This window comes from Cajanus cajan, chromosome 6, assembly GCF_000230855.2.
Source record: "Cajanus cajan strain Asha chromosome 6, NIPB_CcT2T_4, whole genome shotgun sequence".
NCBI lineage: Eukaryota > Viridiplantae > Streptophyta > Magnoliopsida > Fabales > Fabaceae > Cajanus > Cajanus cajan.
This window is the reverse complement of record NC_138522.1, coordinates 5,505,522-5,530,881: the sequence shown is the minus strand read 5'-3', so window position 1 is coordinate 5,530,881 and position 25,360 is coordinate 5,505,522. Positions and strand designations below refer to the sequence as shown.

General features: G+C 28.3%; 1 protein-coding gene across 1 annotated transcript; it reads right to left on the bottom strand.

Moving 5' to 3' along the window:
• Positions 1-10,091: 10,091 nt before the first annotated feature.
• LOC109797182 (F-box protein At1g67340) lies at positions 10,092-11,789 on the bottom strand. The gene is made up of 3 exons (XM_020357130.3): positions 11,448-11,789; positions 11,154-11,316; positions 10,092-11,057 (listed from the first exon to the last, which is right to left on the bottom strand). Exons 1-3 carry the CDS (start codon positions 11,585-11,587, stop codon positions 10,395-10,397), a joined length of 966 nt encoding a protein of 321 aa, XP_020212719.1. The 5' UTR covers positions 11,588-11,789; the 3' UTR covers positions 10,092-10,394.
• Between the last annotated feature and the right edge of the window lie 13,571 nt (positions 11,790-25,360).

The following is a 25,360-nucleotide window of genomic DNA, read 5'->3' as shown; positions in this document are numbered from 1 at the left end:
TTTAATTTGTTTTGCCTACTTATAAATATATTTCCTCACTTTTTTCATTTTTTTTCTACATTTTAAATTGAATTTCACTCATTTGAAACTCTTTATTTAGGGGGGTGTATTGGTTTAGGATTTCGTAAGATTTTAAAAGACTTTTTTTAAGTAAAAAAGTTCATTGGTATTCAATCAAGATTTTATGTCACTTAAAAACAATCCAGTGGTATTCAATCTGGATTTTCAAGATTTTTTAAAGAGTCCATTAAAATCCACTGGTATTCATTTGAGATTTTTTACAACTTAAAAACAATCCATTGGTATTCAAAAATATAAGGATTTTAAAGGATTGTTGTATGAGAGAGATTTTGAAGGACTTTCTAGTGTTATCTATAAATACCAGATTCATAAAACAATCTCATCCAAACCCATCGGATTTTGAAGGATTGTTTGAAGTGATTTTTCAAGTGTTTCAAGAATTTTCAAGTAAGTTTTTCATTTTTTTTTTCTATGCTCCTGTCTTCTCCATTTTTTCTCTACTAATAATACTACATTATTGTTCATTGCTCATATATAATATTGTAGTACTGTTCTCATCCCATTCCCCTATTTTGTGAAACTCTGATATGTAAATGATAGTATTATTGACTTGCTCTATTTTTCTGTTCGTTCTCTTTAATTGACTTGCTTTATTTATTCAATGCAGTTGAATTTGTTCTTTTATATAACACAAAAAAATGCTTGAAATTTCAAATTTTAAGTGACAATTTTTTTTATAACACACGTCAAGAAAAGAAAAATGTGAAAGATGAAATTGATATCATAATCTCTACAATATATATATATATATATATATATATAAGATGAATTTGTTAGGGTTTCTGTGAGTAGAATGAGATGAAAATGGATTTTCGTTGGGGAAAGAACCCTCTCAACATAAAAACTGCAAACTCTCTCCTTTCCTTGAATTTGTTACTTTTATCCCTCATCCTTTTATGACTCAACAATTATTTTATTTTTTTTACTATGAATTTTTCTTTTTTATTGTTATATTGTGAAATTAAGATTTTTTTATATTTTAAAAAAAGAAAATTAACATAAGACATTACAGTATCTAATTTTTTAGGGTTTAAGATTTATGCCTTCATTAGCTTATTTTTTAAAAAAGAAAATATTGTTAAAATATTTGTTAGAATAATTTACATTTATAAATATCGTTAAAAATTATTATATAATATATAACTAAAATAATATATATATATATATATATATATATATATATATTCTCTCTATCTAAATACTTTCGTTTATATAAAAAAAATTATATATCTAAATATTTTCTCAATATCGAATATACTAATTTCTTTTTTATATAAAAAATTATCTTATGTTTCTATATTTCCGTTTTTACATATATTTTTTTTATAATGACTGAGGTATTTGATCCATTTAGATAACCAAGATATATTCGATCTTGTATGATTGGTATGCTTATAAAAATAATAATATAATATAATTTTATTGATTTTGTCTCTTAGCTATAATTATTTATATAACTAGTTTTCAACATATATTGTTTTAGTAATTCAAATGGGAGATTCAAGAGGAAATAATAAAGAAAAAGAAAAAGAGAAAGAAAACTATGAAGCTTGGACCAAGGAGGATTCCGATGAATTGTTACAATTGATAGTGGATGCTATAAAAAGAGGATAGAATATTATGGAGAATTATCATTATTATTTATCTAGACATTATTTATTTTTTTTTAATTTTTGTCTTTGACTCTTTTGAAATTTGAATGTATGCATTTTTTTTAAATCTTATCAAATGTCAAAACTCCACAAAATCCCACAGAATCCATTAAAATCCTGATTTAAAAGTCTTGCAGAATCCATTAAAATCCTGATTTTAAATCTTATGGAATCCTGCAAAATCTTAAAAGTCATGAAAATCCTGCAAAGTCTTTTAAAATCCGCAGGATTTTTTTTAACTAAAAAAATTCTTTAAAATCCTAATCCAATATACCCCCCTTACTCTCAAAATTTTCTCTTTTTTTTTTTGGAATAATAGTAAACTTGTTTCCTTTTTTGGTGAAAGGATCACGACTTCACTCGAATATTATTTATTAAAATTATAATTCATTGTGTTTGGCTTCAAATTTTGATATTTGTGCAATTTAATTTAAAATTTAGAAAAATATTCTCTTCATTTTTTTTTTACATTTAAGGTTTATGCACAAAAATTAACAAAATTATTAATGTTTTAGTTTTTAAAGTATTTATTACTTATTTTCCTGTTATACCTTTTAGATGGCTTGAGAAGAAATAAGTATATTGAAAATGAATAAGCATAATATTCAGTAAACACACAATTATTATCAAAGATAAAAATGAAAAAATAATAATAAGTTATTGATTTTAGAAAAATAACAATAAAATTTTTTTTAAAAAAATAATGTCAAAACGACGATAAAAAAATAAAGGAAATATACAATTTTGGTCCCTATTATACCATGTCGATACTTTTCAAAATTACAGGCATGCATTTTTTGTTTTATTTTCTTAGCAAACTTGTTATTACGTGGAACTTTCGTGACATTAGTTATTTTGCTAGATGAGATTATACCCCAATCTATATGCTCTTGGTATGGTTTGACAATTTTAGCTCTCTTTGTCCATGTGCTTGGTGAGTTGAATCTTTATCTAAACAAGGTGTTTGTGAAAATTCATCAACAAAGCCAGATTCAAGTTCTTGTGGTTGGTTTATTATAATTTTTCCCTATGCCAACTTCTGTCTTCAATGTATAGTGATTAAACTTTGTGTTGAACTTCTACCATGCATAGTTAAGCATCAACATGTTTTGTTTTTATAATTATTGTTTTGTCTTTTACTCTTGATGGTTAAGCTTCCTTACTTTTTTCTTGTGGTGGTTAAGTGTTTCTCATTTATCGGTGTTTCTATAAAGTGGTTAAATTGTGAGATATATTTCTACTTGATGATTAATTAAGCTTTTGTCTTATAGTTTTTATGATTTTAATTTTTGCCTTGTATGATAGTTAAGCTTTATTCATGTATTTTTGGATTTTTTATTGTATTTACTTTGGTTAAATATGTACTTGTATTATCATCCCAACCTGAAAGCGTTGTATAAATCTTCCAACTTGTAGAAGACTAATAAATATACACTACAAGACAAAGACTAATTATTGAAATTTTTTTTTTACGGATATATATTTGTTTGAAAATAAATTTTATCAACGGATATTACTAACACATTAAGAATCCATTTATAAGTAAACTTTATTAATGGATTTTTTTGACAAATTTTTGTCTGTCAAAAAAACGAATTTTTTTTATAGATATTATCAATGGATATGTTAAAAAAAATTGTTTTAAAATTTTTGGTAGATATTACTCATGAATTTTTTTCATGAGAAAATATGATTTTTCACACCAATGTTTCGTACCGTCAAAAATTAGTTCCATCAAAAACTCTAAAAAAATCCTTTAAAATATGCGACAGTGACAATGGTCTTGAACTAATTGACACAATTCTTCTTGGCCTAAGAAGAGGCCACATCGACATTGGCATTAGCACAATGGTGGACGCTCTTATACCACATGAGCTCCTACACAATGGAAGGAGTAGTGTTGGGGAGTTTTAAACACTAGGGAGAATCCACATAATAGATAATGAGTAAACTACACTAGTGACACTAGCGAGTTTGACACCACTTCATAACCTAAAATCTTAAGGCATTAGGTAAGTGGGTTTTTCTCACTTATTTATTACTCAACATGTCCAACTCTAACCGATCTATGATGACATAATGCCTACCACTAGACCTATCACAAGGGCAATATCAAAGGGGATGTAAGAAGATGAAGTTCTTGATGAAGATAAAAGGTCTAAATTTTATTGGGCTACAAACATGTCTCTTAGCCTATTCTCTCTGTATATATTCTTACCATTGTAAATATTATTCTTATTTTGACATTGTATTTTAGTCATGAAATTTAGGTATTTTTATCCTTTTATTTGTTTTTATTTTAAAAGTGTAAATAGTAGTTTAGGAAGTGTGTAATTAGAAAAGGTCCATTGGTTGATGATGGGCTTGGATGGGCCAAATTTGGCCTTTTGCTTCATGAGCTTGGATGTCCACTTGGCTTGTGTAAGTGGTTTAGACGTCCAAGACATGTGGCATTGCTTAGTCACACCAAACATACATGTCACATGGAAAGCTCCTAAGAGCAACTCCAATGGGAGTTGCTTGTCCCATGAAGCAACTGAAGTCTCGATTTCTTGCCATTGGAGAATTCTGACGTGGCAATATGAGTTGCTTGAAGAAGAGAGAGAGTTGTTTCCTCAAGCAACCGTTCCTTACCAGATTTCAAGCATATCTTATTGAACATATTTGGGAACGTTTTAATAATGATGAAAATTAATTTCGTATAATATTTATGTATTTACTATTACTTTATTTTATTTTTAATATCTACTTATTGTGTATTTTTTCTCGTAATTTATTTTCTTTCATCGTAGTGCAATTATCCTTTTTAATAAAAATTTAAATTTGGTTCATAAAGGATTAGAAAAAATTTTAAAAGTTGAATTTCTTAAAGTTTCTTACCATTGGAGTAAATTTTTGTTTGAGTTGCTTAATGCTGACATGGCACACTAAAGACCACTTTTTTCATTTTTTAATGCATGAAGCAACTCAAATGAGTTGCTTGCATTGGAGATGCCCTAAGAGCAACTTCAATGAGAGTTGTTTGTCCCATGAAGCGACTCAAGTCCCAATTTCTTACCATTGGAGGACTCTAACATGGCAACATGAGTTAATTGAAGAAGAGAGAGAGTTGGTTCCTCAAGTAACCATTCCTTACTAGATTTCAAGCAGATCTTATTGAACATATTTGGAAACGTTTCAGAAATAATAATGATGATAATTAATTTTGTATAATGTCTATGTATTTACTATTGCTTTATTTTATTTTTAATATCTACTTATTGTGTATTTTTCTCGTAATTTATTTTCTTTCATTGTAGTGCAATTATCCTTTTTAATAATAATTTAAAATTGGTTCATAAATGATTATAAATAAAATTCTAAAAGTTGAATTTCTTAAAGTTTCTTACCATTGGAGTAAATTTGTGTTTGAGTTGCTTAATGCTAACATGGCACACTAAGAACCACTTTTTTCATTTTTCAATGCATGAAGCAACTCAAATGAGTTGCTTCCATTAGAGATGCCCTAATGGCTTTTCTAGACCTAGGATGGTGACATAAGTTACATTTTCCTTGCTTGTTTTTATGACAAGTTTTCATTGGCCATTTTAGATCTAAGAAAGTGACACTTAGAGCTTGTTTGGTGGAACCCTAGCTAGGTTAGTTTAGGGTTAGTAGTTTGAGTTCAAGTTAACCTAACTAGGTTTATCTTAACCTAAGTTAGCTTAGTTTGCACATAACAAATTACTAACTCTAATATATAGATGTCTTTTTTGTATAACTTGGCACTTTTGAGATTTATGAGAAGCATTCTTGCATTTTTCTCTCTACCAAAAGTTTTAGTTCTCTTTGAAGGAGAAATATCTCCTTAAGTTCTTTTATCAAGGAATCCTCCTTGCGGTAAGAACCTCCTCTCTTTCTTATTTTCCACCATTGGAAGTGGTGCACCATCACTTCTTCCTTCTCCATCATTTTCGGTCTTGAAGCTTAAGGAATCCATGGAAGAATATTTGAGAGCTAATGGAGCTATTTGAAGAAGTGCATCATTCTACTTCAACCTAGTTTCATCAATTGGGGACTCACTTCACACTTAAACCCCAACATTCACCCTCAAGTGTGAGTCTCTTTTACATAGCCATGCTCCCTCTCAAGCGAACGCAAATTTACTCTTGACCTCTACAACCAATTTCATTACTCAATACTCATTTGAGTTAATCACCACACTTGGTCAAATTATCAACTCTAATACCACTATTGAGGAGTTTTTACATTGGAGAGCACTCCATCCATAGGTAGTAAGTAAGTTACACAAGTAAGCTTGACACCACTTCATAACCTAAAATCTTAAGGCATTAGGTAGGTAGGTCCTTCTTATTTATATACTACTCAACATGCCAAACTCTAACTGATGTGGGACAGTGGGAGTCACTTCACACTTAAATTCCAACAAGTAGTCGAGTATGAGGTCAAACTCCTTCATGGTGAGGTGGTAACCTCGTAGAGACAGTGATCGTTGAGTACAAACTTGATGTCTTTGTTGAGATATTGGGTTGTGAGAAGTTGCTCCTCACCAATGGGATTGGGAGGTTCAAGGTTTGTAGTGTCAAATTTAGGATTAGAGAAGGGAACTGCGATAACAAGGGTGAAGGTTAAGGTCTAGTGAAGTACATTTTACAATTTTATTTTAAAAAAATTAAAATCAATTTACCTATGTAGTAATAGTGAAGTAAAATATATTAAGTATAATATGTATTTTTTTCCACGTAATATATTTTTTAATAGTAATTAACGATAAATGTTATTTTTAAATGTTAGAAAAAGTTAGGATAAAACAACAAAAAAAAATATAGTGATCAAAAATTAAAAAATCATAAATTATGGGAATAAAGTTATATTTAAATAAAAAATATTTATCGAGAGATCACTTTTTTAAAAGAAATTATTTCTTAACTTTTAATTAAAAGATACCTTTGATTAAAAAAAATATTGTTAGCATTTCTCTTATTTTCATGGATAAGATTCAAGTTAGTGAATTTCATTTTTTTTATATATTAATTTTTTTTCTACATTTGCTTTACATATATTACATATTTGTTATTATACTGACATTTTAAGAATTATGATATCGTTGGAAATTATAGTATAATTTAAGATGATTGAATTTTTAATAAAAAGTCAAATTTAAAATGGTTATATTATATGCACATTAAAGAATAATATATATATATATATAGAAAGAGCAATATGAAGAATTTACTTATTTTAAAAATAAATTTATTTATATTTATTTTATTCAATAATTTATGTTTTATATCAAAAACGATTTAATTATTAAATTAAAAAAAATTTATTTATAAATCAAGTCTGTAAAGTTTTAAAAAATTTAAAAATTATTGGATACTTCATTTTATTAATTCAAATTGATCGATAATTATAAAAGTATTTTATACGTTGATTTAAATGAATGAAACAAAATATTAAATAATTTCTAAAATTTTTAAAATTTTATAAATTTGATTTATGTATTAAATTTTTTTAATTTATCGATTAAATTATTAAAACTTAATGTAAAATATTAATTATTAAATAAAGTAAATATATATACTAAAATTTATTTTTAGTGTAAGTGAATATCTTCTTAGTCACATACACGCTATATATATATATTTTGATGTACTCAACTTAATCAATAACTTGATATGCATATTCACCTAAAAATATTATATTACATTAAAATATTATATTATATGTGCCTATAAATATCATATTACATTAAAATGTTATATTATATTCATTCAGAAATATTATATTACATTAAAACTTCAGAATCAACCGTATTTAAAAAGAAAAGCCGTAGTTGAGTTTTGTCCTAATTGAAACATGAAAATTAGTGATTATCACAATACGATTTATTTTACATGTACTGTTTATTATGGTATCATTTCAAGTCAAATCCATTCAAGTTGGTTTCCAATAAACTAGAATGGACAAGTTATCCCACATCAAAATTATATGATTTCTTTACTTAATCATAAAATTAAAGAGAAAAAAATATTATTTTTATATATAGTTATTTGAATGGGTCTATCTACTTTTCTTTACTCATTCACATGATTAGACTCTAAATTTAATAATTTTATATAATTGGATAAATATGTGCAAGTATACATATAACTTGGGCATTAAGTGTAACCATGGTTACCCTATCATATACTAGAATATTTTCTATCATGGTTATCCTTGCCCACACAGCACCTTTTGTAATATTAGTATAACACAAGTCCAAATTAAGATGGTTTTAAGCAGTGATTCAAAAACCGAACCGAATCAGCGGGTCGGACCGGTTAGATCGGGAACCGGTGGTCCATCCGGTCCGAATCTTAAGTTGGATCGGTTATGTAGTCGACCCGTTTCAAACCGGATTGAACCGGTCAATTTTCCGGTTCAACCGGTGAACCAGTGGGTCAAACTGGTTCAATCATTTTTTTTTATAATTTTTTTTAAGGGACCATAAACCACAAAAAATAATAATGAAAATTGAATCTCTTAATGGAAAAGCAAGGAGTCTTATTAAATATAACAATGACTACTTGTTCTAATATATTTGTTTGCAATATATACAACTTAAATAACTTTTATAGTATATTATTAATTTTAAATTATATATTTAATAATATAATATTTATGTAAATATTACATATATTATTTTGTGATATTAATTGCAAGCATATTATATATGTACATATTATTTATATTTTTAATTTGTATTAATATGTCGTTTAACATGTAATTTTTTATGTATTTTTTTACAAAATAAAAAAAAAATAATTTTAAATAAGATAAAAAAATTAAAATTTAAAATAAGATATGAATTTATTAAAATTTATAAGTATAAAATATATTTAATATGAATATTTTTTTAATAAAAATAAATAAAAATCGAGTCATGCGATTCAACTAATGACCCACCGGTTCAACCTTTAACCCACTGACCCAGTACCTTAACCGGTTCCATTACCGATCCAGTTTTTAAAAGTATGGTTTTAAGACTCCAAACTTTTGATATCTTTATACTAGGAGTGTGATGCCAAAGAATGATATAATTAAACAGTGTTGAATAATTTAGATATAACTGTTAGATGGGTTCAATAATTGAAATAGGGTTAAAAGGGTGAGGCATGATGTGGACGTTGTGCATTAGCAGTATCAGTCAAATGGTGATGAATCACAGTTTGAATACGAAAGGGTCTTGTGTTGTGTCGCGACAAGAACGATAACGTAAACAACATGGAACCTGCACTGGGCTTTTCATTTTCAACCAACCCATGTTTGTCCAAAGCCCGTTTTCCAAAAGTGCCATACCTCACGCCACTTCACTGCTCATCCACGTGCATGACATGATATAACACCTCCATTTTTTTTTTCTTTCTAAAACAACACCTTCATTTTTAACTCACATATATCCAACCAATAGACTCAATTATAAGAGTTGAAATAAAATATGCATTCAAATTTTAGTGTGTTATGATAATTTTGATGAATAAAAAAAAAACTCATACATCAATAAATATTATTGAAGATGTAAATTAACTACTAGAAAATATTTTAATTTGATTAATAATTTGATTTTTTTTTTTTTAAAGATTAGAAGTTAATTTATATTTGTTTATAATTATAGAAAACTCTTTTTAAAAAGAAACAACTGATTTTACGGCAAACAATTCATAAAAATATTCAATATTAGTAAAATTTTATATTTTCTTTGGTTTCTGATTGTTTAAAGAAGTAAAACAAACACGTGAACAGCTTTTAAAAGAATCGATTCTCTGTCAAAAAAGATGTAACAAATGTGACCACCTTATAAAGATAGCGGAAGCAAAATCTGCTTATATTTAGTATTAATCTTTACGCGGTCTTCACGTGTTTTACCGTTTAATATATTAAGGTTATTATGAATCGGATATTATTATGGTTTACAAAAGAAATTATGAATGTTGGTTTTCATAGTAACTAATTTAAAAGTTGAATATTTTTATTCTGATTAAGTGTTATATTAACATTTATAATCGTTTTTGACGAATTGTACCGATCTTATAATTATTTAAAACAAATGAATGTGAATTATTGTATCATAAAGAAATGAATATCTGAATTTATTTAAGACTTCATAGTTGTGACACTTACGTGTAACTGAATCCTTTTGATAAAGCAAACTATTTAAGAAGATTTTAAGAGGACAAATGGAGTGAGAAGATGAATAACTTATAGCTTAATTCGTGGGGAACTGGGTCTAGATTTTCTTTTGATAGCGCAACTTGAACCAAAAATAGTTAATGGATGTACTCACTCTCCACTAAATAGATACTGAACAAAACCGAGTCACAAGCGCCAATGTGCTTTTGGATTTTCAACTTTATGTCATTCCTTTTCAATATTTTTCCCTCCCCACAATATTATAAAATATTTATTTATTCATTCATCTATTTTCCTTTTCCCATCCCTTTCTCCAATACTCTTTCAAATCGTAATTAATGATACTACCAAAATATTGCTTGCATCTTCATAATCCTATGTCTATACAACCTAATTTGACAACTAAAAAAGCAATTGCAAGAGGAAAAAAGAAAAAAGAAAAAAGAAAAAAGAAAAAAGAAAAAAGAAAAAGATGTTGAAAGAGGAAAGTCAAACGGGAGCGTTTTGGAGCAGAAAGTTGTTATTTTCGTAAAGTTCGGTGGCGGAACACTCCAATTTATGTCGTAACTTCCAATCCAAAGCTTGACAACCTCGGGAGCAATAATTAACTTTGCCACAAACGGAACACCTTCGGAACTCGTGGGGGCGGGTCTCGGGCCTTCCGCAGCCAATGTGCGCGCACAGCCTCAAACCCTCCCCCAACTTCCCAAAACCGGACTCGAACCATTCCCTCAGAAACAAATTCACCGCCTGAATCTCCGGCACCGCGATGCTGCACCCGTACTCGCTCAGCAACGGGCCCTGCCACGTCACCGACAAGTAGCGCGAGGGGGCCACCGCGCGTAGCACGCACGCCAGCTCGCGCACGTTAGCCTCCACTAAAAGACGCCGTCCCTGCGCCACGTTCTGCCGCACGCCGTAACCGTCTTGGAGACAGTGCCCCAGCTCGCGCAGGGCGTCGATGTGGCCCAGCAGCGACGCGCGCATCGATAGGGCCACGCCGGCGCTTAGATCCTTGCTCCGCTTCGAACCGCCGCTCCCGTTGAACTGAATTACCGCCAGCGAGTACAGCGCCGCCGCGTGAGACTTCATCGCCGCCTTCGCCATTAACGAGAGCCCGCTCCCTCGGTTTTGCAGACAGTAAAATCGGATCTGCGCAGCGAATTAAAAATTCAATCTTTTTAACTTAACTTAATTTTAATTCTCTTCTATTAATTACATGTACATGTACATGCAGTGGTGACTAACCATTCCGAGAGTGTAACACGCATCCACGTTGCCGGCGTTGACACAGTGTTTGAGAAAACAGTGAGCATGCTCTGACCAATTTTTGGGCTTTATGGCGAATACTTTAGGCCCCGCTTTTGATAACACAAGACGGTGTAGGCCTAACCGGTTTAGTCTCTTGCATCTGTGGTTTTGTTTTTTTTAAGGAACATTTGTATGTCATAAGTTACAACATTAACATGAATGAAACTTGGGACATGGGATTTTAATTAAAAAAAAAAAAAAAAAAAAAAGTTAAGGTGAAGGTGAGCTTACGTTAAGATGATGTTGATGAAATCAGAAGGAGAAGGAGCGGTGGAGCTGAGTTTAGAGAGAATGAAGACAACAAGATCGTCCGGGAGATACTCGAACAAGTCATGTTTTTTGCTATAATATTGTTTCCATGGCCTTCTCATATTTGTGCAGTGAATTGGGATGTTGTTGGCATTCAAGCGTTGAGGTTGAGGTATGTTGTGGATGGTGGTTACGGGGTAGTGGGAGGAGTATGTAACTGGCAAAACAAATGGGAAATGGGGATGGAGGGGGTTTATATTTGAGTTTGGGGAAGGGGAAAAGCTGGTGGGACCCACCACGTATCACAAGCGTCGGTTTGTAATTTTTAAAATTCTGTAATTAATGATAATAGAGTGGACTATTTTACTATTTGGCAACACATCAGATTCCTGACATTAATAAGAAATTAAGGAGGGTACACGTAAGGGAGGGGCAATAATATTAATGGGTATCGGGTACTCAACCCTGCAAGTGCAATAAAGTTTCGTTTGGGATTGTGTTTGTGTTTGTGTGTGACAAATGGAAGTTGGGTGGAACGTTATGGGAACGAATGGTCAAAGGGACTACAAAACTCACACTCACAGCTTCCTCCACTCCACCACCTTGCCTTGTACATTCTGCTTTTCTATTACTTTCCTAGAGATGTTCAACAAAATTTACGGATTCTTTTCGGGTAAATTAATTAAATTACAAATATATTTTATTAAATTTATTTTCTTTTTATTAGACATGTATGTACTGATTATTAGTCTCGTTAAGCAACTCTTAAATTCGAATACTATTGATGAAAAAGTCATGAATAGGATAGGAGTGACTAAGTCATTTTTTAATGGATTAGTCTAAACCTAATTTTGTATTTGTACTAATAGCATAATTAATATAAAAAATTAAATACTTTAAATATTCATTATATAGTTTCATAAAATTTATCCTTTAGTTTTTTTATAAAAAAAAAAAAAAATTTGTCATCTGTTTACTATATAGGAAGAGAAAGGTAAATTTTAATAAATTATAAGTATTGAAAGAAAACAAAAATATAGATTCCTGGTTTTTTTCACCAAGAAAAAAATATGTATTTATACTAAAATGGAATATTTTTTATTTTTAATTATAAGACTAAAAGGTAAGTTTCATAATTATAAAAATAAAAATAAGGTATTTAAACCAATTTAGATCATATATTTAACAAATTCTTAAAAAGTTTACATTTATTGTAAAATTCTAAAAAGAATGGAAATTGAAACTAATTGTTTTTTGTTTTTACATTAATTACCTTATTTGTAAAACAAAATTTTGAATTGATCTTAAAAAATATTTGAATTTTATTTTATTTATAATCTATATAAAAAAATTTATACAAAGGAATAGAAAAAAAGTATGCAACTCCCTACTTCATTATGGATCAAAAGTTGTTTTAATATGGATCAAATATAACAGTAGAGTTTAGTTTTTTTCTTCTTCTATAAAGATATGCATTTTTTCAACAAAAAATATGTTTTAAAGTGATACAAAAATACTAGTAATTAACAAAAAAAAAATTATGGATGCTAACAATGCAACTTTTTTGTTTTTACCTTGTTTTCCTACACTTTTATTCCCATGAGATGTGGGTGAGAAAGTGATATTATCACGGATATATATATATATATATATATAATCAAATATCTTTTTAACACATTTATCTCCCATTTTACATTATTTTATTTAAATTATTAATTTTAAAATGTCCACAATTAAAATATAACCAATCATGTTTTTAAATGATACCCAAAATAAGATTGTTAGTTATAATATAATTGAAAACTGTATAACCTATAATATAATATAATACCTTAACACAAAGTGGACTTGACTCTTGATATTATAATATATTTTTTAAAAAAATTATTAATTAATATTAATTAGATCAATGATGACAAATTTTTTTAAACATTAGTATTGTCGGTCGTAATTGAGACAAATTAAAAATATATTAAAATTTTGACAACAAAAGGATTTCAGCAATACTTAAGTGTTGGTTGATCGACGCTATTTAGCATCAATATTTAGGTTAATCAGTAATTAACACTAATTTAAGTTTATGTATTAAGTTTGTGCTAAGTCGAATAGTCTTTTGAGTAAATTGTTTGAAATTAAAATGTGAATTTAGTCATTATTATATGATTTTAGTAGGTGTTTTATTTTAAACATTAAGAAATTAAGAATGCATAAATTATATTATTTTCTTAATTAAACTACTATAATTGACCTAATCATGGAATTGAGATAGTATATATAATATTTTGTGATTGAATTTAAGTGACTATTATACAATTTTTTTTGAAGATTATTATTTTTCTACAATTTTGATCATCACTACCGTAAAGTATAAACATCCTATTCATTAAACAAAATATAGTGAAAATATATAGCATCTTTATATACATAAACAAATAATAAAATAACAAATATTTTATGATAAAAAAATTACTGTTGATATTCTCACCAGAAAACACATATAATTACTTGATATTTCCCTTAAATTATTGGTGTCTCTGGTCAAGAAACGTTGTTTTCTTCACTCGTCTTGTGCTAGCTGGTGTATCTGCTGCCTCTTGAATGACTGTGTTTTCATGATTATTCTGTGTCTTTCAAGGGTATTTACCAAGAAATACTTATATATATATATATATATATATATAGGGACGGCTATAATATTCAAGCTTGTGCTTTTAATAATTATATTACGGGTCTATAATTTTTTATTTGTTGACATATTTTTTAGACGTTGAGTTTGCTTATCACATTTTACAATATTATACGTAACTATTTTGAAAGGAACACATTTATAACTTTTAACTTCTTACAATATATATTACTGACGTTATCATCTAATATATTAGCTTGTTAATTTAAATTTTTTTAGACGTTTGTTTGTTCTGTCGATCTTAACCTGTTAATCTAAGGATGTTAATTTTTCAAAAATATAACAGTCTTTTTCCGGCTGAATTATTGTCGAATTTCAGTTGACTTTTTATCCTGGCTGCCGAATAATATAATAGGTTGATTAACTTTGAAGAATATGTTATAATCAGATTATGATCTTATCATTCTAATAATATTACCATCTGGATTGGTCTCTTTGAAGCCTTCGTTCATTCCATTTGCAGCTGTTGTATTTCGTATAACCAAAGCACTAGCTTCATTCACACTTAATCCTCGATCTATATCCTAATTTAATCATATATTTCTTTGTTTAGCTTCTTTCTTTTTTCGCTATAAGTTGGTCCAAAAAATATATACACGGAAATTAAAGTAGGATCGCACAAGTTATAGATTGAGTTCAAAAAAGAACAAGATTAAATTGGATATCGAGTTCGATAAGAAGTTTGGAATTGCATAATTTAATATCCGATCTCATTATGATTAGGTTATATAGCTTTTTTAATCTAAAACTAGCTCAAATATTTAAATTAGTTTTTTTTTTTTTCCGGAGTAGATGAGTTGGTCAGTTTCACAGGTATATTTGCATCTATATATGATTACCCCTAGCTGAAAGTCACAATGAAGTAAGATAGTGTAAAAAAAGAAGAAAAAAAATTGTAATTCAACATACGGTTCCTCAAGAAGCTGTGTGTGAAGGAAAGTAAAGCAACTAATTTAATTAATTATTATGTACGTCTTTGATAAAGAATAATTATTATTATATACGTCATGTATTAAAAGAAGCTTGAACAACCCTTCAATTGGTCACTCAAACTAGGCGGCAATTTTTTAAAACAACGTTCTCAGCTAAACGCAAATCATATCGTTTTAAAGATATTAATGATTAATTAGTCCACCATTTTTATTATCATTTTCCTTATATTATAATTATTTAGGTTACTTAACTAACCAAGTAAAATGGTGGGGCTAGTTGAAGAAAGCATAGCACACAACACATGCATGATCTAACTTTCACGGGTAAGTAGAGAAGAAGCAAATAGGTTTAATTAACACGGTAGGTGAAGAACCATGACATGAAGATATACATGAAACGAATTAACAAACGCAGCCCCCAAGCATAATCTTTTTATCTTTGTTACACTTTCATATCTCTACGCATAACGCAAGTTGATGATGGAAGGAATAAAGAACAAGTTGGGATCGGGAAAAGGAATTTTGCAGATCAAGTAAAAGCAATTATTTATAGATATTTTTTATATGGGTGTGGGGACATTAAAGAAAAGAATAGTAAAGTAAATTAATGATTCCTCTTTTATCTATCTCTTATTTGGAATTGGTTACATCCATCCCATATAGAATTAATGTAGATTTGGATAAGGCTTGAAGGTGTGGAGTTGGTGAAACACAAATCCTTTTCCTTTCCTACATAGTCCCACTAAAAAGAGATGAATATATTCCACCTTAGGTTTGGTAGAAAATAAGTGTTGCGTTTGCCTCGCCCTAGGTTTAATTTTTGAACTTTTTTTTATACTATGAAAATGAAAATTCTAGCACATAGTGTACCATTCAGTTGCCAACGGGATATGAACGTTAGATCAATAAGCTAAAGCCACCTAACCAAAGAGAAAATCATGCATCCTCGACGTGATTGATGGTATATATAAGCAGAGTGATTAATATATATATTAAGAATAAAATGAAATAATAAGTCAATAGTTTGAGTAATATCATACTTATTAATGTTTTAAATATGATCAGTAAATCTTTTTAAAAAAAGATTAATTATATATATACACACTTAATATCTAAATCTGATGAGTGACCTTTGATGATGGCCACAAGTTTGATACTGAAAAGAAATAGTGATTTGTCATTAATTTGTGAACGAAATGTAGAAAGGAACATAAAATATAAAACATAGGTTAGATATAAGTATGGTTCACGTCTGACTTTTGGTTACCAACTGAAAATTCCAGCACTAGGGACACGTAAAGACAATAATTAAGGTACCAGATAGTTTTCTTGGTCAACTTAATAAACCGAGGTGGAAGGCTGCGTAAAAAATTGACCTTGTAAGTTATAATTACCCATCCACTTGGAAACGTTGGGTTAATGGAGATTCAATATTAAAGAACTGTTCCAACTAAGAGCGTCCAGAGTTCTTCTCTTATATCACTCCTATGAGTTAGAGCATTCAAGAATGTAATTTGTTTCCTTTTAACTCTAAAGTTTTAGGTCTTATACTATTTTGTTCATGAATCTTGTGAGCGCAAAAATTTTTATGATGATTTTTATTTAGAAATATTTAGTCATTAAAAATAGGATTTTACCTTTGATGTCAGATCAGTGCCTACGTAAGAGAGTCAGATCAAATTCTGACCAAGACGTAAGAGAGTCAGATTAGATTCTAACCGAGACGGTACACTTGCCTTCTAGTCCCAAGCCTATAAGACGTAGGGGCTCGGCTAGCCGATATCAGATAAGTGTGTGCGTAAGAATGTTAGATCGAATTCTGGCTAATACGACTCGCCTACATAAAAAGTTAAGGTCGAATTTTGACCGAGAAAGTACAAGAACATAGATGAATAATATGTTAGTATTAATTACTTTTTTGTCAATTATTAGAGGCTTAGAGTTTATTATTTTATTATTATTATTATTGTTATTATTATTTTTCTTTTGTGTAAAGTTTAGCAACGTCTAGAAAGGGCGTTCAACTTCTTCAATTTAGGGTGTCACGTCATTCCGTGGATGCTTGCCGATTTCTGTGTTGCCTTTCTGATTTTTCGGTCCTTAAACGTGTTATAGTGTGCGTCTTTTTCTCTCATTCTTGTAACATTATTAACTTGTATTGTTCCTCTGGTGAGCGAATGTGACATAATTCAGAAGCCAAGAATTCACAAACACTTGAAGATTTTGGTTATACATATCAATCAGTCCATGTGTGCTAAGGGGATGAGATCAAATTATATGAGATATTAAATTTAGAAAAATGACTCATCGCTTTTGTAAACTTTTATTTTATTTTTTTTATCAATTTAACTATTTAATCGAAAATTTTAATTAACACTCCACTTTGTTAAATGTGTGATATTTTTTTTATCCGTATGTGATATGTTATTTAAAATACAAGTAATTATTTTTCATTACATAGTTAAAAATATTTTAAATATGTAACATTTTATGTGTATGATCACCATGATATTATTATATAATTAAAGGATTTGATTAATAACATTTTTTTTTTTGCTAAAAAGTTACTAAAATGTGTTAGTTTACTGTATTTGATACTTGACTTCCTTTCATCCTAAATTCCTAACCCTTTGTGTACATATGGAACATATATAATTGTGAAAAATAAGAATAATAAATATAAATTTTTAGATTATATTTTAATGATCAAAATTAAAAATAAATACAAATTTTTTATAAGTAGTCTTGTAATTACTGTGTTATTATCATTATTGTTATTAATAAAAATAAAATTACTTTCTTGCGCAATACGTCCTATAGACACATTATTTTAACAAACTTTTCATTTTTCTGAAAAAGTACTAAAAAATATTTTAATCCAAATCCGCGATAAACAAAATATTTCAATTATATTATAATATGACGAATCTCACTTAATTAATCTTTGCTGTCTTGCGTGCTACTTATTCCTTCAAATTTGTTTTTTTTTCTTTGTCATCTTATGCGCCAACTGAAAATCTGATATAATCTATGTGAACATTTGTGGTATTACAGCTTGAAGAACGTTATGACATTCCATATTCGACATATATAGAACACGCATACAAGTTTACAATTAATATTTTATACGAGTAACTCAATTAATGCTTTATATATATGAGAAATATAAGCTTGTTAACTCAGGTGAAATTTCTTCGCTTTTCGTTGGGGAAAATTTTGTTTAAATTGAATACGAAGTGTACGTATAATAATCAAAATCTGTTATGTTTCTTTTGCTAAGGAAAGTCTTGACATGGGGATAGTTGAATAATCGGATAAACAAATTAAAATCGTTGGTTTGAGGAATAAAGATAAATATAAAATTCATACAGATTGTCGTGTTTGACAAGTCAATTAAATAAGAACGCATTCAAAAGGATGAAATTGACCTTGATAATCTTACCTCCATATTAAAAAAAATGACAAATTTGAAAAAGGAAAACAGCTTAAAATTGCTAAAATAATAGTTTTATTATATCATGTATTTGACATTCAATCGAGTATGAGAAATTGGATCCAACGTATTTGAATTTTATCTTTTAATTCTCCCATAAGTGACGAATTATATAATTTTATATATTCGTATACGGTATACCCACTTTCTCTATAATTTTCTTCTTATCTTTCTCTTTTGCTTTTTCATCAAATCACTTTGTTACATTGTCATTTTTCTCTCTCTCTTTTTCTTTTCTTTTCTTTTGCTCTTCTTTCAATCATTATGCATCTATAAATTAGTGTACGTTAATCAGTACACAATCTTTGTAATCTCAACAAACATTTAAATGATTTTATATGTAACATATCTTCTAGCAAAAATAATTATTTTGAACTTAATTAAATAAAGCTTAGGTATTACAGTTTACAACCGATACTTTATCCTTTTAGCGTATGAAAAATTGTATGGCAGAGATAAGAATGCAAATGGATGAGAATAGAAATTTGAGGTATATATGTTAAGGTTGTCCTAAAATAGACGAATGCAAAAGATATGTGTAGTGATTAATATGAACCCCACATTGGCTGCGTGCTCCAAGCACGCTTGAGACATGGATAGTGAGAAGGGAACTTGCCACCTTCCAAATGATGCTATCAGAATGTGTGTAAGTGAGATAAACACTCCAAGCCATAATTACAGCACTAATTGCTTCCACATGCATGCTAGCCTCAAAAGAAGCAAAAGCAACTCACAATGTTGTCGTAATATCCATGATCCATGGACATTCAGAAAAAATAAAAGTCTAACAACACATTTATAGTAAATAGTAAATTTTCTTAAACATTCTGACATATCATCTCAATGATGTGATTACCTGATTATGTGTATTATAAAACTTATATCCGATGATCTTATGATGCTTAGTCTAAATTATAAAGAAATTAAAAAATATACCAAAATGATTTGGAGGATGCCCTCAGCCTAAGGATTTCCAAATTGAGAGAAACAACTTTTAGGGTTGTTCATGGTCGTGAAACAAACAAGGCAAGGGAGTTTTGCTTGCGGGTGGAAACCATTCATGCACGCATGGGCCACTTTTGATTTCTAGATTCCATCACTACTAGTACTATACTAATACTATACTACTATACTACCCTTTGTGGCGATCCATGTTCCATAAGAGAGCATGAGATGATGCATGAGAAGGATGCTACCATACCCAAGTGGTAAAAAATGGGTGTGTGAGTGCCAACAGTTTCTCACACTCGGCAAAGGTGTGTTGCTGCCACTGAGAAAGCAAACAAAATATGTTACCACATTCGACATTTTTGTTTGTCTTGATTGAATGTCTGAATATGGTACAGGTAGAAATCAAAGATTGTAACTTGGTTTGCACGCCAAAAAACTAAGTTTGCGAAGTGAACAAATTTGATTGCCTATTCCTGGTCAAGTCTAGAAAGGTGACGAGTAAAGACCCTATAAATATTAAATATGAATAAAGGTGATCGTAACAAACCTTGCAAGTTGTGTAACTATTCTGCCCCGTATGCGTTACTTCGGTTAACATTAATTTCATTTTATTAGAATTCTCAAATAAATTAAGACTCTAGCTATATATGGGGCCGTAGATTTCCGTCAACGAAAGGCCTCATATTTTTTTTCCGTTGACCTTTATTAGATTTCTAATTCAAATTGTGTTCATAATTAAATTCATTTCTAAGTAAGTTATTTCGACGTTTCTTTTTCTTCGAATTGAAGTTATCTTGTCGTTTATTCTCTCCACCAAAAAATATAATCTTAACGTTTATTCCTTTTATGAAATTGAAATTAAAGACCTCGTTTTAGGATAATCAGGGGTTCTTATTACGTTTTTTTAGGGTGAAGATTTTTATTGCTTGATAGACAGATGTGGGATAAAACTTGGGCTTAAATGTATTTTTGGATCAATTAAATTTTAATCGAAGAATTTTGATAATATTAAATTTTAATTGAGTAATTTTAGTTATTTAGTATAATAATTATATAATTTTAATTTCTTAAAATATATAATATAATATATTTTTTAAAATTTGTATAGTGATAAATATATGCACAATTTTGGTTCTCAATATATATTATTCATTCATATATTTGAAAAGAATAATAAAGTTATTGGTTAAGTGTCATTTTTTCTACCAAGTTAAATCTTTGTTGTTAAAGATAAAAGTTAAGGATTTCAATCTCATGTTTTTAATATTCATTTTGACAATTTTTCCTCTTCATTTTACATGTCATATCACCCTGTCATGTGACTAACACATCGATGTTTGTCTAAAATATAAGAGGAATCAAGAGTGCATTTAAGTCTAAAACTTGTAAGCATGAATTTGTTTGCTATGAGTATTTGAGAAGAAGGGAAAAATATTTAAAAAGTGTACCACTTAAGTATTTGTATATGAAGAAAAAAAATCTTAATGATAAATAAGAGTGTCAAAAGAACCAACCTAACCTGTTTTTAACATGCTAAAAATTAGGTTGGGTAAGACAAATATTTTCATTGGGTTCAAAATCCTAACTCAACCCAATTCATGGTGAGCTACAAGTTGGGTTGGATTGATCGACCTACAGAATAAAAAAGTTGTAATCAAATACAATTTAACAAATCTTGTAAAACTAGTAATAAATCAAATAATTCAAATGTGTAATGGTGTATATACTTAATAAATACATCAATAATAATAAATTATGTTTATTAATGACATTAAACTAAATTTGCAAAGATAACTACAATTAAATTAATTAACAAAAATAAAATAAATACACAATATAATCATAAGTAAAAAAATCTTAATAAACAAATGAACCTCAAATAAAATACAATAAGTCAAAGATAATAAGTAAAAATAGGCTAAAAACCTATTTTGGTCCCTTATAATAATTATTTATTTTAATTTAGTCCCACTTTTATTTTTGGTCTCAATTTGGTCCCTAATAAATTAATTGGTCTTAATTTAGTCCCTAATAAATTAATTAGTTTTAATTTGGGACTTCCGTCCAAATTATTTAAACGGAGTTAACTGTGTGGCCACGTGTATGCCACGTAGATGCATAGGTGGATGCCAATTTTTTTGAAAATACCTGGAACCAGAACAACCCGTTCTGAAACCAGAACGGCCCGTTCTAGTTACACTTTTGGTGTGTTAATTTTGCATCCAGAACGGCCCGTTCTAGGTGCAAAATTTACACACTAAAAGTGCAACCAGAACGGACCGTTCTGGTTCCAGACTGCTAAGCATAAACGATCAATGATTATAGTTCACAGTTGTGAATCTTGGAAGGAAAAAGACCCAAGGTACAAAGCATTTCAAATACTGAATTTGGTAATATTGTCAATGGAAATTGATAACTTCAATTGCTAAACAGTTAGGCTATACAGTGTATTATTAAGGACAATGCAATGTATCACTAAAGACAATGGTAGCAGATTTTATTTCATTTCAAACTGGAGTGAACCACTTACTACCAAATTGACACTATACAGTAAATGATGAAATGACATAATATTTTTCCTTGAAGTCATTAACGATGTACCCCAACAATAACAACCTGTTCTTGAAGAGGTAGAACCTGAAGTAAAGGAAGAGGATACACATGACTAATATTTCACCACAACCATATGCAGGGACAAATCTAAGTTAATCATAGTGGGGGCATTTGCTCCCACTAAAAATTTTTTCATTTTTTTTTATATAAAATATTAATAATTTTATAAAATATATATTATTAATTATATTTTAATTATGTTGTTATATCTAATATAATAAATATATTAATAATTAATTTTATTTTATTGTTTAATTATTTTTTATTTTGTGGTAAAATTATCTTCATTTTTAATGAAGAAAAAATTTACTTACTTCAAGAGTAAGTCTTGATATATTTATTCTATTTAATAATTAATGTTCTATATCAAAATTTTAAGAATTTAATTGTTAAATTAAAAAGTTTTTCATGTATAGATCAAATTTATAAAAAAATTTAAAAAATTAAAAATCATATGATACTTCGTTAAATTAATTCAAATTAACATTTAAAATATTTTTGTTTGAAATGAATGTAAAAATTTAGAGGACACTAAAAGAAAATAAATTAATAATTTTATTATGTTTATCCTATTAATTTTTATCATTTTATTCCTCTAATTTTAAATAAGTTGCAAAAATTATAAAGTGACTCTTAAATATTTCTTCAGACAGAAAGTGAAAAAGAAAAAGTTATTACTCTATTTATAAGACAATTGTATTTTATAAAAATAAATAATTTTAAAATTTTTACCATAAAAAAATATTTTTCAAAATTATTATATTTTTTAATAAAATTAATAAAGAATATTCTATTCTCAGTCTTGGAACGGACTGTTATGAATCCAGAACGACCCATTCTGAAACTAGAACGGACCGTTCTGAAACCAGAACGGACCGTTCTAATGTACTGGTGGTGTGTTAATTTTGCATCTAGAACGGCCCGTTTCAGATGCAAAATTAACACACCAAGAGTGCATCCAGAACGGCCCGTTATGATTTCAGAACGGGTCGTTCTGGATCCATGTGTTTTCACAAAATTTGGCGTCCACGTGGAATCTACGTATGCATCTACGTGGCATCTACGTGGCCAATAGTTAACTCCGTTTAAATAATTTGGACGGAAGTCCCAAATTGAAACCAATTAACTTATGAGGGACCAAATTGAGAAAAAAAATAAAAGTAGGACTAAATTGAAACAAACAATTATTATAAGGGACCAAAATAAGTTTTTAGCCTAAAAAAATATATATATAGCCTAATCCAATGGGTCAACATAACCTTTCATTTTAATCAGTTAGGTTGACAAGTTATACGAGTTGGCTTGTATGGGTTGGAGAGTTAAAAAATGTAACCAAACTCAACTTGTTTGCAGATTAATGAGTTATGTGTGTGAACCCGTTGAGTTAAATTAAGGGTGTCAAAACAATTCATTTATTTATCATTTATCCATAAATAAATATATTCAATACATCCATAACACAAATATAATAATGATGGATTGAATTCAATCTATCAATTTAATTTTATGAATGAATTGTGATTCAACCATTTTTTTAAAATTCATTTGTTTACAATAAAGAAAGTATATTAGATAGAGATTTTAAAAAATTATTTTAATATAAAAAAGATTTTGAATTTTTAAAGATTATATAATAATGTTACGAATTATAATATTTTCTAAAATATTTTTATAAATAAAATAATTTTTAAAACATATTTTCAAGGATGGATCGAATATCCATCTTAAAAAAATTGTTAATAGATGCAATTAAAAATTGTTAATAGATGCAATTGGTGACTTTTTTTAAAATAGATAGGATGAATTGATTTTTTTTAATCAATTTTTACTAGATTTAAATAAATTAATATTTTTTTTATCAATTATAATTTAACATAAAAATTATCTGATTCATTTGTTTATGACTTCTAAGTTGAATCTATTTTGACATTTTTAATGATAAAATTTAAATCAACATTTATTTTTGTCTTATGTGGGAAATTATATATATAGCAAAATTTATTGATTTTTTTACTATTAAAAATACAAAATTACTTAATGATTTTTTTTGTTAGTTAAAATGTTTTAGAAAATATGTTTCATACCCCTTAATTTATCCACTTTTTTGATACATAAGATAAAAGCTTCTATATATTTAATTATTTTTTCACCAATTTCGTCTTTTGAAAAAAAAGAAGAAAGAAGGAACCGTAAAAAAATAGACCATATGAAAAATAATATAGAGACAACTACAAATAGGTTGTCTAACCATGATAGAAGTATTTTCTAAACTTCCTCTAAGAAGTCACACGATGGTCAAATCACTCCTTTACACTCACTCTTTCTCTTTTATAAAAAAGAAAAGGAACACCACCAACCAAACACTCGGTTTATCAAGGAAAAACAAAATTCATAATGGCCTAATGTAAAGCACATGGTCTATGCCTTTGTTTGAAATTTTTTGGCGTTCTTAGAGTTTCAAAGTTAGAGACGCACGAACTGGTTTAGATTGCTTTATGTTTAGGGGTAAGTTTCTCTATCTCTTAACTTTCTATGCTTTTTTTTTTTATTAAGAAAAAATGAATTAATTTACGCGTAACACTTTATTAATCACATAAATTAATTTATCAGGACATTTGAAATACTGACATCTTGATGGTGTTATATTTCTTTTAAAAATAAATGATTATTATGATTAATATGTTCTCAAATATTAAGTAATATATTAACAATTCGAGCTGTTAATTTTGGTTTAATCAATTCATAAATAAAGTCAATTTATGTATTAAAAAGGTGATTTGAATAGAAACATATAATTTTGAATTGACCTACTTAGTCTGATAGACTAAATAAATTTAAGTTAGATTGATTTGTGGACTTTAAGTTACTTTGATAATTTTTTTTAAAAATACTAATGAGTAATAGTAATAAACATTAGTGTTAAGATGAAATAATTGAGTAATTCCTGAGGATGAAGGCCAAAATTTATAATTATTAAAGTGAATATATAATCAAATTTGCATTTGTACATGTTATTGCCCTTAAGATAAAGTTGAATTTCATAAATATTTGTTATAAGAGGCTTTATTCATATAATTATCAAGAGAGAGTGAATAAAATGAAAGGAAATTGTATAATTTTTTTTTTTTGAATATGTAAACTAATTAAGCAAGTACATCAATCTCATCTTTACCTAAAACTTCATCAAGAGACAAACAAGTATTATATATATATATAAGTG

Excerpts from the sequence above, each read along its gene's own strand:
- LOC109797182 (XM_020357130.3), bottom strand. The coding sequence starts at position 11,587 with ATGAGAAGGCCATGGAAACAATATTATAGCAAAAAACATGACTTGTTC. Across the intron at positions 11,317-11,447 it reads TTCATCAACATCATCTTAAC|ATGCAAGAGACTAAACCGGT; the intron begins GTAAGCTCACCT and ends ACAAAACCACAG. Across the intron at positions 11,058-11,153 it reads CGTGTTACACTCTCGGAATG|ATCCGATTTTACTGTCTGCA; the intron begins GTTAGTCACCAC and ends TTCGCTGCGCAG.